Here is a 12,843-nt window from a genome sequence, read left to right on the forward strand (position 1 = left end):
AAAGCAGCAAGAGACAAGAAATCCCTGACTTTTATGGGGAGGAATATTAGGGTAACAGCAGACCTCTCTACAGAGACCTGGCAGGCCAGAAAGGGCTGGCAGGATATATTCAGGGTCCTAAATGAGAAGAACATGCAACCAAGAATACTTTATCCAGCAAGGCTCTCATTCAAAATGGAAGGAGAGATAAAGAGCTTCCAAGACAGGCAGGAACTGAAAGAATATGTGACCTCCAAACCAGCTCTGCAAGAAATTTTAAGGGGGACTCTTAAAATTCCCCTTTCAGAAGAAGTTCAGTGGAACAATCCACAAAAACAAGGACTGAATAGATATCATGGTGACACTAAACTCATATCTGTCAATAGTAACTCTGAACGTGAACGGGCTTAATGACCCCATCAAAAGGCGCAGGGTTTCAGACTGGATAACAAAGCAGGACCCATCTATTTGCTGTCTACAAGAGACTCATTTACCATTCAAGTGGTCCTGAAAAGAAAGCGGGGTAGCCATCCTTATATCAAATAAACTAAAATTTACCCCGAAGACTGTAGTGAGAGATGAAGACGGACACTATATTATACTTAAAGGAACTTTCCAACAAGAGGACTTAACAATCCTCAATATATATGCCCCGAATGTGGGAGCTGCCAAATATATAAATTAATAACCAAAGTGAAGAAATACTTAGATAATAATACACTTATACTTTGTGACTTCAATCTAGCTCTTTCTATACTCGATAGGTCTTCTAAGCACAACATCTCCAAAGAAACGAGAACTTTAAATGATACACTGGACCAGATGGATTTCACAGATATCTACAGAACTTTACATCCAAACTCAACTGAATACACATCCTTCTCAAGTGCACAAGGAACTTTCTCCAGAATAGACCACATACTGGGCCACAAATCGGGTCTGAACCGATACCAAAAGATTGGGATCGTCCCCTGCATATTCTCAGACCATAATGCCCTGAAATTAGAACTAAATCACAAGAAGAAGTTTGGAAGGACCTCAAACACGTGGAGGTTAAGGACCATCCTGCTAAAAGATGAAAGGGTCAACCAGGAAATTAAGGAAGAATTAAAAAGATTCATGGAAACTAATGAGAATGAAGATACAACCGTTCAAAATCTTTGGGATTCAGCAAAAGCACTCCTAAGGGGGAAATACATCACAATACAAGCATCCATTCAAAAACTGGAAAGAACTCAAATACAAAAGCTAACCTTACACGTAAAGGAGCTAGAGAAAAAACAGCAAATAGATCCTACACCCAGCAGAAGAGAGTTAATAAAGATTCGAGCGGAACTCAACGAAATCGAGACCAGAAGAACTGTGGAACAGATCAACAGAAGCAGGAGTTGGTTCTTTGAAAGAATAAGATCGATAAACCATTAGCCAGCCTTATTAAAAAGAAGAGAGAGAAGACTCAAATTAATAAAATCATGAATGAGAAAGGAGAGATCACTACCAACACCAAGGAAATACGAACGATTTTAAAAACATATTATGAACAGCTCTACGCCAATAAATTAGGCAATCTAGAAAAAATGGACGCATTCCTGGAAAGCCACAAACTACCAAAACTGGAAGAGGAAGAAATAGAAAACCTGAACAGGCCAATAACCAGGGAGGAAATTGAAGCAGTCATCAAAAACCTCCCAAGACACAAAAGTCCAGGGCCAGATGGCTTCCCAGGGGAATTCTATCAAATGTTTAAAGAAGAAACCATACCTATTCTACTAAAGCTGTTTGGAAAGATAGAAAGAGATGGAGTACTTCCAAATTCGTTCTATGAGGCCAGCATCACCTTAGTTCCAAACCAGACAAAGACCCCACCAAAAAGGAGAATTACAGACCAATATCCCTGATGAACATGGATGCAAAAATTCTCAACAAGATACTAGCCAAAAGGATCCAACAGTACATTAAGAAAATTATTCACCATGACCAGGTAGGATTTATCCCCGGGACACAAGGCTGGTTCAACACTCGTAAAACCATCAATGTGATTCATCATATCAGCAAGAGAAAAACCAAGAACCATATGATCCTCTCAATAGATGCAGAGAAAGCATTTGACAAAATACAGCATCCATTCCTGATCAAAACTCTTCAGAGTGTAGGGATAGAGGGAACATTCCTCAACATCTTAAAAGCCATTTACGAAAAGCCCACAGCAAATATCATTCTCAATGGGGAAGTACTGGGAGCCTTTCCCCTAAGATCAGGAACAAGACAGGGATGTCCACTCTCACCACTTCTGTTCAACATAGTACTGGAAGTCCTAGCCTCAGCAACCAGACAACAAAAAGACATTAAAGGCATTCAAATTGGCAAAGAAGAAGTCAAACTCTCCCTCTTCGCCGATGACATGATACTCTACATAGAAAACCCAAAAGCCTCCACCCTAAGATTGCTAGAACTCATACAGCAATTTGGTAGCGTGGCAGGATACAAAATCACTGCCCAGAAATCAATGGCATTTCTATACACTAACAATGAGACTGAAGAAAGAGAAATTAAGGAGTCAATCCCTTTTACAATTGCACCCAAAAGCATAAGATACCTAGGAATAAACCTAACCAAAGAGGTAAAGGATCTTACCCTAAAAACTATAGAACACTTCTGAAAGAAATTGAGGAAGACACAAAGAGATGGAAAAATATTCCATGCTCATGGATTGGCAGAATTAATATTGTGAAAATGTCAATGCTACCCAGGGCAATCTACACATTCAGTGCAATCCCTATCAAAATACTGTGGACTTTCTTCAGAGAGTTGGAACAAATTATTTTAAGATTTGTGTGGAATCAGAAAAGATTAGCCAGGGGAATAGCCAGGGGAATTTTAAAAAAGAAAACCATATCTGGGGGCATCACAATGCCAGATTTCAGGTTGTACTACAAAGCTGTGGTCATCAGGACAGTGTGGTTCTGGCACAAAAACAGACACATAGATCAATGGAACAGAACAGAGAACCCAGAAGTGGACCCTGAACTTTATGGTCAACTAATATTAGATAAAGGAGGAAAGACTATCCATTGGAAGAAAGACAGTCTCTTCAATAAATGTTGCTGGGAAAATTGGACATCCACATGCAGAAGAATGAAACTAGACCACTCTCTTTCACCATACACAAAGATAAACTCAAAATGGATGAAAGATCTAAATGTGAGACAAGATTCCATCAAAATCCTAGAGGAGAACACAGGCAACACCCTTTTTGAACTCAGCCACAGTAACTTCTTGCAAGATACATCCATGAAACCTAAAGAAATAAAAGCAAAAATGAACTATTGGGACTTCATCAAGATAAGAAGCTTTTGCACAGCAAAGGATACAGTCAACAAAACTAAAAGACAACTTACAGAATGGGAGAAGATATTTGCAAATGACATATCAGATAAAGGGCTAGTTTCCAAGATCTATAAAGAACTTATTAAACTCAATAGCAAAGAAACAAACAATCCAATCATGAAATGGGCAAAAGACATGAACAGAAATCTCACAGAGGAAGACACAGACATGGCCAACATGCACATGAGAAAATGCTCTGCATCACTTGCCATCAGGGAAATACAAATTGAAACCACAATGAGATACCACCTCACATCAGTGAGAATGGGGAAAATTAACAAGGTAGGAAACCACAAATGTTGGAGAGGATGCAGAGAAAAGGGAACCCTCTTACACTGTTGGTGGGAATGTGAACTGGTGCAGCCACTCTGGAAAACTGTGTGGAGGTTCCTCAAAGAGTTAAAAATAGACCTGTCCTACGACCCAGCAATTGCACTGTTGGGGATTTACCTCAAAGATACAGATGCAATGAAACGCCAGGACACCTGCACCCCGATGTTTCTAGCAGCAATGTCCACAATAGCCAAACTGTGGAAGGAGCCTCGGTGTCCATCAAAAGATGAATGGATAAAGAAGATGTGGTATATGTATACAATGGAATATTACTCAGCCATTAGAAAGGACAAATACCACCATTTGCTTCAATATGCATGGAACTGGAGGGTATTATGCTGAGTGAAGTAAGTCAATCAGAGAAGGACAAACATTATATGTTCTCATTCATTTGGGGAATATAAATAATAGTGAAAGGGAATATAAGGGAAGGGAGAAGAAATGTGTGGGAAATATCAGAAAGGGAGACAGAACATAAAGACTCCTAACTCTGGGAAAAGAACTACGGGTGGTGGAAGGGGAGGAGGGTGGGGGGTGGGGGTGAATGGGTGATGGGCACTGAGGGGGACACTTGAGGGGATGAGCACTGGGTATTAATATGTATGTTGGTAAATTGAACACCAATCAAAAATAAATTTATTATAAAAAGAAAAAAATAAAATGTGTTAGAAGTCTTATTTTCTCTAAAATCAAAGACATTTTGTTAATTTAGAAGATTTTTTAAAAATATAAAATCACCTGGAGATTTTGCAAGTGATGCATGGAATACCGAAAAATTGATCAATGCATATGATGCAAGGAAGAAGTTAGAGATAATTGGAGCAATAACATTCAGTTCAGCTGAAAAAGAAACATAAGGTAGATTTATCAACAGATTATTTTTTGACATTTTAAAAAATTAAATTATCTTAAACCTTTAGAATACAGCCTAAAGAATACCCCCATATCCACCATTCAGACTTAATGAATACTTAGAGTTTGTCATATATATTTCATGCTTTACTTTTCAGAAATCAAACCTTAAGTTTACAGCTGAAATCCTTTATACCTCATTCTTCTAAAGTTGGTATATTTTTTCCAATGATATTATATAGTTACTAAACACATATATAGTCCATAAGCGTTAGGCAGTCCTGTTTTGGGTATTTTAAAAATTAAGACAAATAATATCACACTATATTTATTATTCTGCAATTTGATTTGATACATATTATACTTCAGATTCATTCATATTAATACATGAAAATCAATTTTATTCATTTTTTTTACTTCTAAATATTATTCTGCAGTTTCATTCTTCTGTTAGTATTTAGATTGCTTCCAATTTTTGCTTATTATAATTAATGATACTCAAAATCTCTTACATGTGGCTCTTTGAGTGTACATGCAAGTTTCTCTAGAGTAAATACTCTTAAAGAGAATTGCTGGATTCTAAGAAACTTTACTCAACATTGCTATTTTGTTCTCCCAAACTAGCCTTACCAAATAGATATCTAGCAGCATTACATTAGAATTTGTTTCCACACTTGGTGGTATCATCAAACATTTAATAAAAGCCCATTATCATTTTTAGCAGTGGAAGCCTCATTAGCTCACAAGTGCCAAAAAAAAAAAAAAAATAGCTCAGTGGAAGCTATACCTTTGAATGGGGCACTGAAATCCTGTCCTTTATGCTATTATTTATTTCAGGGACAAGAACGTAGGAGTTCCATCTTAGGAGGTTAATGATGGTAGTAATTTTCACAAAAATGTACTGAGTATTGGCAGTATTTTCTATATACTCTTTCAATTGATCACAAAGAAACTAACTTAGGCCTAGTAAGGTTTTATCATTTAATAATTCAATGCTTAGACCTAATACTATAAATACTCCAAAATCTATATTAGCACATCATTTATATGACTAACCAATTAAGATGAATCCAAGGGCAATTAAGAATGTTAGGATGTAGCCACGAAGAGGTTCATTATTTTTCCCATAACCTTTAGCAAACATCTGGAAAGCTGGGTAGATGTTGTCCTTACAAAGAGCCTAATGAAAAAATGTAAATATTAGAAGGAAATATAATGAAATTAGACATACAGATTTCCTTAGAGTTTTAATAAGTTATTCAGGAATAGAACACAAGTTTCTAATTCTTGGTTCCTTTAACTTCTCCCATATCACACCGCTTTACTTACAATCTATAAAGAAAACCAAACATTTCAAGAATCAAAAGGTAGTTGGTTTAGAATACCACTGAAAAAAAAAAAAATAGAATACCACTGAAGATTGTTTTTTTTTTAATATTATTTATTTATTTATTCATGAGAGACAGAGAGAGAGAGAGAGAGAGAGAGGGGCAGAGACACAGGCAGAGGGAGAAGCAGGCTCCATGCAGGGAGCCCGACGTGGGACTCGATCCTGGGACTCCAGGATCAGGCCCTGGGCTGAAGGCAGTGCTAAACCGCTGAGCCACCCAGGCTGCCCCACCACTGAAGTTTTTATCTGCCTTACCCCATTCTCATATTGAAATTCCCTTATAAAGCAAAAAAATCTAATAAGTACATGAATAAAAGAAATTTGAAAACTTGATGAGTAGGACATGTGTGACCTACATTAAGAAAAAGTCTCAATCGTAGACTTAAAGTAGGTAAACATCCTAATTATAAATTTAACCACTTATGTATATAGTCTACATTTACTGTACTCACTGGCTACAACTAAATATTAAGAACGAGGCTTGCAGAATCAACATGTCATTTTTGGACTCAATAGTATAAAGTATTTCCTATTCAGTATCAGCTGTTTATTTAATGCTCATTAAAGAGCAATAATGTCTACCTTATCTTTCTATCATGTGGTATATGTAGGCATTCATATATTTGTAAAGTAAAACATAAAGGCTGACATCATGCTAAGTGGGACAAGATCCTTTAATTCTTCTGATTTATGCCTGGGATGCATTCCTTATTCTTGGTAAGACATAAAAATTTGAGCAACGAGATTATGTCGAAAAAAGCAAAAATCTATCACCACTTCCAGAAAGACAACTCAAGGACTACAGCCTGACAGTAGGTAAATGCACTAAAGTTCATATGAATAGAAACACTCACATTCAAACACACAAAGTCAAACATACCTGGCTCATATATGTGTATATATATATATAATATACACATACAGGGTTGATAGAAGTAAACAAATGATTTGAAAAAAAATAACAATCCCAAACTGAAATATATTACCATAAATTCCCATTCAATAAAGTCTATAATGTGAAAATACCTACCTGAAATATCTTGGGAGCACTCACAAGGGATGCTAATGCAGAAGAAAGAGTAGCTGAAAAGATACCAGCAGAAATTAAAGGTGCAAATCCTGACACCATGCTCATTACCTTAAGAAAGGGAAAAAATGGAAAATTAAGTCTTACAAACAACTCAAAAAAAAAACAAACAAACCACAGTACTATATACCTTTATTATGCTAAGGAAGGAGACTCATATTGGGGAAATATAGCAAATAATGAACTGGAATAATGGGTATGTGCATTACAAATTTCTGAAACAGATTTATCACAAGTCCTTACCTTCGATCTTTTTATTTGGTAAAATTTTAAAGACACACAATGACAGGATAGCATAGTGAACCAATCCTCACATCACTGCAAATCAAACCCCAGATATCACTTAATGCATAAATGTTTCAGTATGTACCTCTAATGGAAAAGAACCTTTAAAAACCCTAACTACCAAGTCACTGTCATAGTTTGAAAATTAAGTAATTCCTTAACATCACCAAATACCCTATTGGTATCCAAGGGGACACCCAAGTTGTCCATCTTTTCTTGCCTTTAAAAATAGTTTAAATCTAGGTCCACAAAGGGACTACACATTAAATCCGGCTGATATGTCTCCTAAGTATTTTTCAATCTACAGGTTCACTGTTTGTCTCCTTTACATTTTATTATTTTTAGGTCACTATCCTGTAAAAGCCTCACACTCTGGATTTTGCTGACTATACCTCCAACGTGTGTTACCTGTTGTTTTCACCTCTGTATTTCTAGTCAACTGACAGACTAGACAGTTCATCAGACTGAAGTATAAGTTTTCTGGCAGGAATATTTCAAGATGGTACAATACACTTCTGTCAGGTAGGTTTCTTTCTTTCTTTCTTTCTTTCTTTCTTTCTTTCTTTCTTTCTTTCGTTAAGATAGAAGATTGGTACTATGGTTATGTTTCTTTCTTTTTAAAAAGAGACCTTAGAGCTAAATGTGGAAATATTTCTACCTGAAAGGATCTAAAGTCTATGATCTGTCTTTAAATAATCTGGAAAGTAGTAAGTTATAAATAAAACAAAGTCAGCCAAACACTGGTAATTGTTAAAACTGGAAAATATATGTTAGGTACATTACACTTCTTTTCCTATAATGTTCAAACATTTCCCTAATGAAGTTTTAAAAAAAATGGATTGATCACTCACATCATGAGACGGCAACCAGATAAATCCAAACTAAAGGGCAAAATGCAAAGTAACTTGCCTGAACTCTAAAATATCAATGTCCTGGAAGGTTAACACAGGCAGGCTGGAAAGTCCTAGATTAAAGGATTTTTAAAATAACATGATAACTAAATGCCATGTGTAACCAGATTGTACCTTGAATCTAAGAAAAACAGCTGTAAGGGACATTACTGAAACAAGTAAAGATGGAAGACGGAATATACATTTAAAAAACAGTATTTTGCCAACATTAAATTGCTGAAGTGGGATAATTATACTGTGCTCATGCAGAATATTTCAAATACTTCAAACTGATGGGCATTTTTTGATGTGTATAATTTATTCTCATATGTTTGAGGAGAAAAAGAATATATATATATATATATACACAAAGATAAAGCAATGGGGTAAAATATAAACAACCAGTACATTTAAGTGAAGGAGAAGGTATACAGGTATTAACTGCCTTCACATTTTTGAAAATTGTGAAAAGACAAAATTGAGGTGGAAAAGTTGTCTGGTGGATTCAAGTACTGTCAACTTGACCCAACTATTATTAATTTCACCAGTAGTAAATGATGACTATCACCTAAATTCATTACGTCTTTAGTAGAGATTTGCTTTCCATATATATGGAAATAAACATATATATTTTTAAAACGTTATTTGAGAGAGAGAGAGAGAGAGAAAGGAAGAAAGAGACAGTACAAGTGGAAAGAGGGGCAGCAGGAGAGGGAAAAAGAGGATCTTAGGCAGTCTCCATGCCCAGCTCAGAGCCACCCAACCTAGCGCTCCATCATGATCCTGAGATCATGACCTGAGCCACAATCAAGAGTCAGAGGCTTAACCAACTGAGCTACCCCAGGTGCTCCTACTTTTCATTTATATTGACCAAGCCCATGCCAACTGAGACCAAGGAGAAAAGGAAATATGGTTTTAAGTGGTTTGTGACTATTTTACACTTTATTTTGATTTCATACTTCAAACTAGATGTAAATTTAGTTACAGGAACAATCTCTGCCCATAATGCATGAATCTGAATACAAGTGTACATAATCCCACCTTGTTTTACTTAAGTATCTCCCCCTATATCTTTCAAAAGACTCAGTGTTAAAAATGAAGAAAACATTAAAGTGTTTCAATGAACATTACCATTTTCCCCTCTAAGCATTTCAAGGAGAAAAAAATACCTTGAAAAGATTATTTTCTATTCATCTCTTTAGTAACAATTTGGTAGTTAGGTATATGCCATGTGTTTTTCACAATCACCATGTTTCACAGCTATTAATGCTAGATTAGCATCACCAATCCTGTCTTTAGGAAAGGAGATTATAAAGGACACGTAAGATGGATCAAGATAAAAATGAGCAGATTTGATTTCTGCTATATACTTATGAAACACAAAATTCTGTGCCTGTCTATAATGACCTCAAAGATAAGTGCAAAGATGGGAGATACACGAAGAAAACAAGAGAGAATAGGATACATCACTGGATTAAGGCAAAAAAGACACCACAAGCATTATATAACCATAACCTTTTATCTATCATGTTTTGAGGAAAAAATTTTCTTCTTCCGTCACCTCTGAACTGAGGTTGATAATGCCCCGTGCTTAGCATCTTGAAACATTATGCTACTAGAATTTGCCACGTTCCCAGTTTTCTAGTTCTATATTTACCAATAACCTCTGGATTTCCCAGCATTTAATGATAAAATATGAGTAGCAAGGACAATGATCATGAGTTTAAATAATGGTAACATCAGTGTTGTTCAGAATACAGAGTGAAAACAAAGATGAAAAAACCAGAGGTCTTCTCTCTAGGGGGGAGAAAGGGTGGGTGTGGGGGAGACAAAAATCCAATAAGGTAGAAATGTAGCAAGTAAAATGAATGGTAAGATTTCATGTGGGAGATATGTGTGTTTGTATGTGTTGATGACTGGCAGTGGAGGAAATTCTTCATGGAACTGGGTTTCCTTGAAAGCCAGCAGATTTTGACAAATGTAAAGAAAAAAAGAAGGTGCATTCCCAACAGTGTGAAGCACCAAAAAAACCCCCCAAAAAACAAAAATAGGGTAAGCATGTACGCATGTGTATGTACACAAACATGCAATCACTACAATTCACTACAGATAGAAGGCAATGGGACCCAAGTCTGGGTATGAAAGGTCTTGAGTGACAGAGCAAAGAGGCTCACACTTTGTTTATTAAGTAATGGTGAGTCAAAGGTTTCAGAGGACATTAAAATGTAGAACTAGGGATGCCTGGGAGGCTCAGCAGCTGGGCACCTGCCTTTGGCTCAGGTCGTAATCCCGGGATCATGTCCCACATCCGCCTCCCTGGAAGGACCTAATTCTCCCTCTGCCTGTGTCTCTGCCTCTCTCTCTCTCTCTCTCATGAATAAATAATCTTTTTTAAAAATGCAGAACTATATTAAGACTATATAAGTAAAATAAAAAATTTAAGTAAGGTGACCCAAATCACTTTTTCTCCTAAAGTATGAAAAGCCAATTACATGCAAAACACGATGTTATCATGTGTGACTTTGTATAGATTCCATGATCAGACTCCAACTTATTGTTTCCTCAGATATGTTCTATGTATTATTCTTCATTCTCCAAATGACAAGCAATTTGCATATTTACAGGATGTTTTTTCCATTTAGTTTCATTTCCCAAAACATTTAAAATTTTTTTTAAAAAACTTACTTAGTTATATTAGAAAAGCAGCTTTATATAAACCAAACTCCTTTTTGCTTTAATGAGTCCATACTAGACTTGAAAAAGACAACACACTTTTGTATTTTAAGGTAACCACACAGAAATCTGATTGGCATTTTCAGTCACTGGGCAGAGATCAACATTTGTGCTTTTCATACACAATATCAATGTCAGAATTGGCCTGAATCATTAGCTGGATATGAATACTTTCTTTCATTCCTACAACTATGCCTAGTCTTGTGACTAGAACAAACAAACTTCTATTACATAATTGAGTTCAATATTTATAACCACTGAAAATGCAGTCAATTGCCTGAAACTATAAAATAAAAATAATGCCATTAAAAATTTAAGTCACAAATTTTATTATAAAATCTAAGTTTTGTATATAAAATGTACATGGTTCTAAAATACAGTGAACTTTCAATTATTCTGACAACCTGTAAAAACATTAGGAATCAAAATTTTTAGTTTTCACTTTGAATTAGTATAATCTTCTCTGTAAAAACCCAAAATTTCACAAAAATTTCATTTTGCTTTCAGAACCTTATAGAGGCAATAAAAAGAAGGGCTGATATTTTCTAAACACCAGACTAGTAGTATTTTTTTTTTTTAAGATTTTATTTATTTATTCACAAGAGACACACAGAGAGAGGCAGAGACATACGTAGAGGGAGGAAAAGCAGGCCCCACAAGGGGAGCTAGATCTGGGACTCGATCCCGGAACTCCAGGATCAAGCCTGAGCTGAAAGCAGACATTCAACTGCTGAGCCACCCAGGTATCCCTAGACGAGTACTATTATCTTTTACATAGTTCATATGTTTTAAAAAGTCACAAACTTTTCGATATCCATTAAGAATTTAATTACATTATTCAATGAGGGTTTAGCACAGCATGACTACATGGGCCTTATCTAAATAATACTAGTCCTACTCACCAATACCTTTTCAAAAGGAAGTTTATAATATAAAGCAATTATGAAGACATCTCTCATTTGAAAACTCATTTCAATCAGTACTGAACTAATTTAAAATAATGGATGAACATGCAATTCAATTGGTGAGCTCTTCAATTGGTAGAGCATGCAACTCTTGATCTTGGGGTTGTGAGTTACAGCCCCACATTGGGTGTAGAGATTACTAAAACTAAAATCTTTTAAAAATAAAATAAAATTACTCAAAATAAAAATGAAATATTTAGGTGTAAATCTAACAAAACATGTAGAGTTCTGAAAACTACATAATGCTGATGAAAGAAACTAAAGATCTAAATAAATGGAGAAACATACTGTGTTCATGGAATGGAACACTCAACATAGTGAACATATTAATTCTCTCCAAATATATACATACGTTTAACATGTTCCTATCAAGATCTTAGCAAGACTTTTTGTAGGCAAATATTTTTCTAAAATTTGTATGAAAAAGCAAAAGGAAGTAAAAAAGCTGAGAAAATTCTGAAAAAGGATAAAGTGCAAGGAATCAATCTACTTGACTTCAAGACTTATCAGGGAACTACTCTAAATAGGAATGTATGGTAGTGGTGGTTGGATAGATGGAAACGCCACAAGAACAGAATGGAGAATCTAGAAATAGACCTAACAAACATGACTGCGTGTGAGATGCTTCCTTGCTTTCAGAAACTATATGCTATATATATATATATATATATATATATATATATATATATATATATATATATACACACACACACACACACTATATATTATACCCTATCATGAAAGTTTTGCCCCCGGGAGCCCTTTTGCTCTTGAACAGCTTCAGATTTTACCTTTTCATTATTTTTCTATTTGCCCAATCTACAGACTTTTTGAACAGATAATTGGGTAAAAAGTAACAATGGTCTTCCCTTCTAAGCACTCTGTACTCTGAAAGCAGTCTGACCTCTAGATATACAATGTCTGTATAACATTAATATGAAG

General features: G+C 35.5%; 1 protein-coding gene across 2 annotated transcripts in view; it reads right to left on the minus strand.

The window, feature by feature from the left end:
- Positions 1-12,843, minus strand: part of SLC12A2 (solute carrier family 12 member 2) — a 111,046-nt gene that overhangs the window by 40,882 nt on the left and 57,321 nt on the right. For both annotated transcript variants that reach the window (XM_025994980.2, XM_072728646.1), the window contains exons 11-13: positions 6,972-7,079; positions 5,608-5,731; positions 4,438-4,539 (exon numbers count right to left, since the gene is read on the minus strand). In XM_025994980.2, the coding sequence (XP_025850765.2) occupies positions 4,438-4,539; positions 5,608-5,731; positions 6,972-7,079 (334 nt within the window). The remainder of the gene's footprint in view (positions 1-4,437; positions 4,540-5,607; positions 5,732-6,971; positions 7,080-12,843) is intronic.

The sequence above is a fragment of the Vulpes vulpes genome, chromosome 12, assembly GCF_048418805.1.
Source record: "Vulpes vulpes isolate BD-2025 chromosome 12, VulVul3, whole genome shotgun sequence".
Lineage (NCBI taxonomy): Eukaryota > Metazoa > Chordata > Mammalia > Carnivora > Canidae > Vulpes > Vulpes vulpes.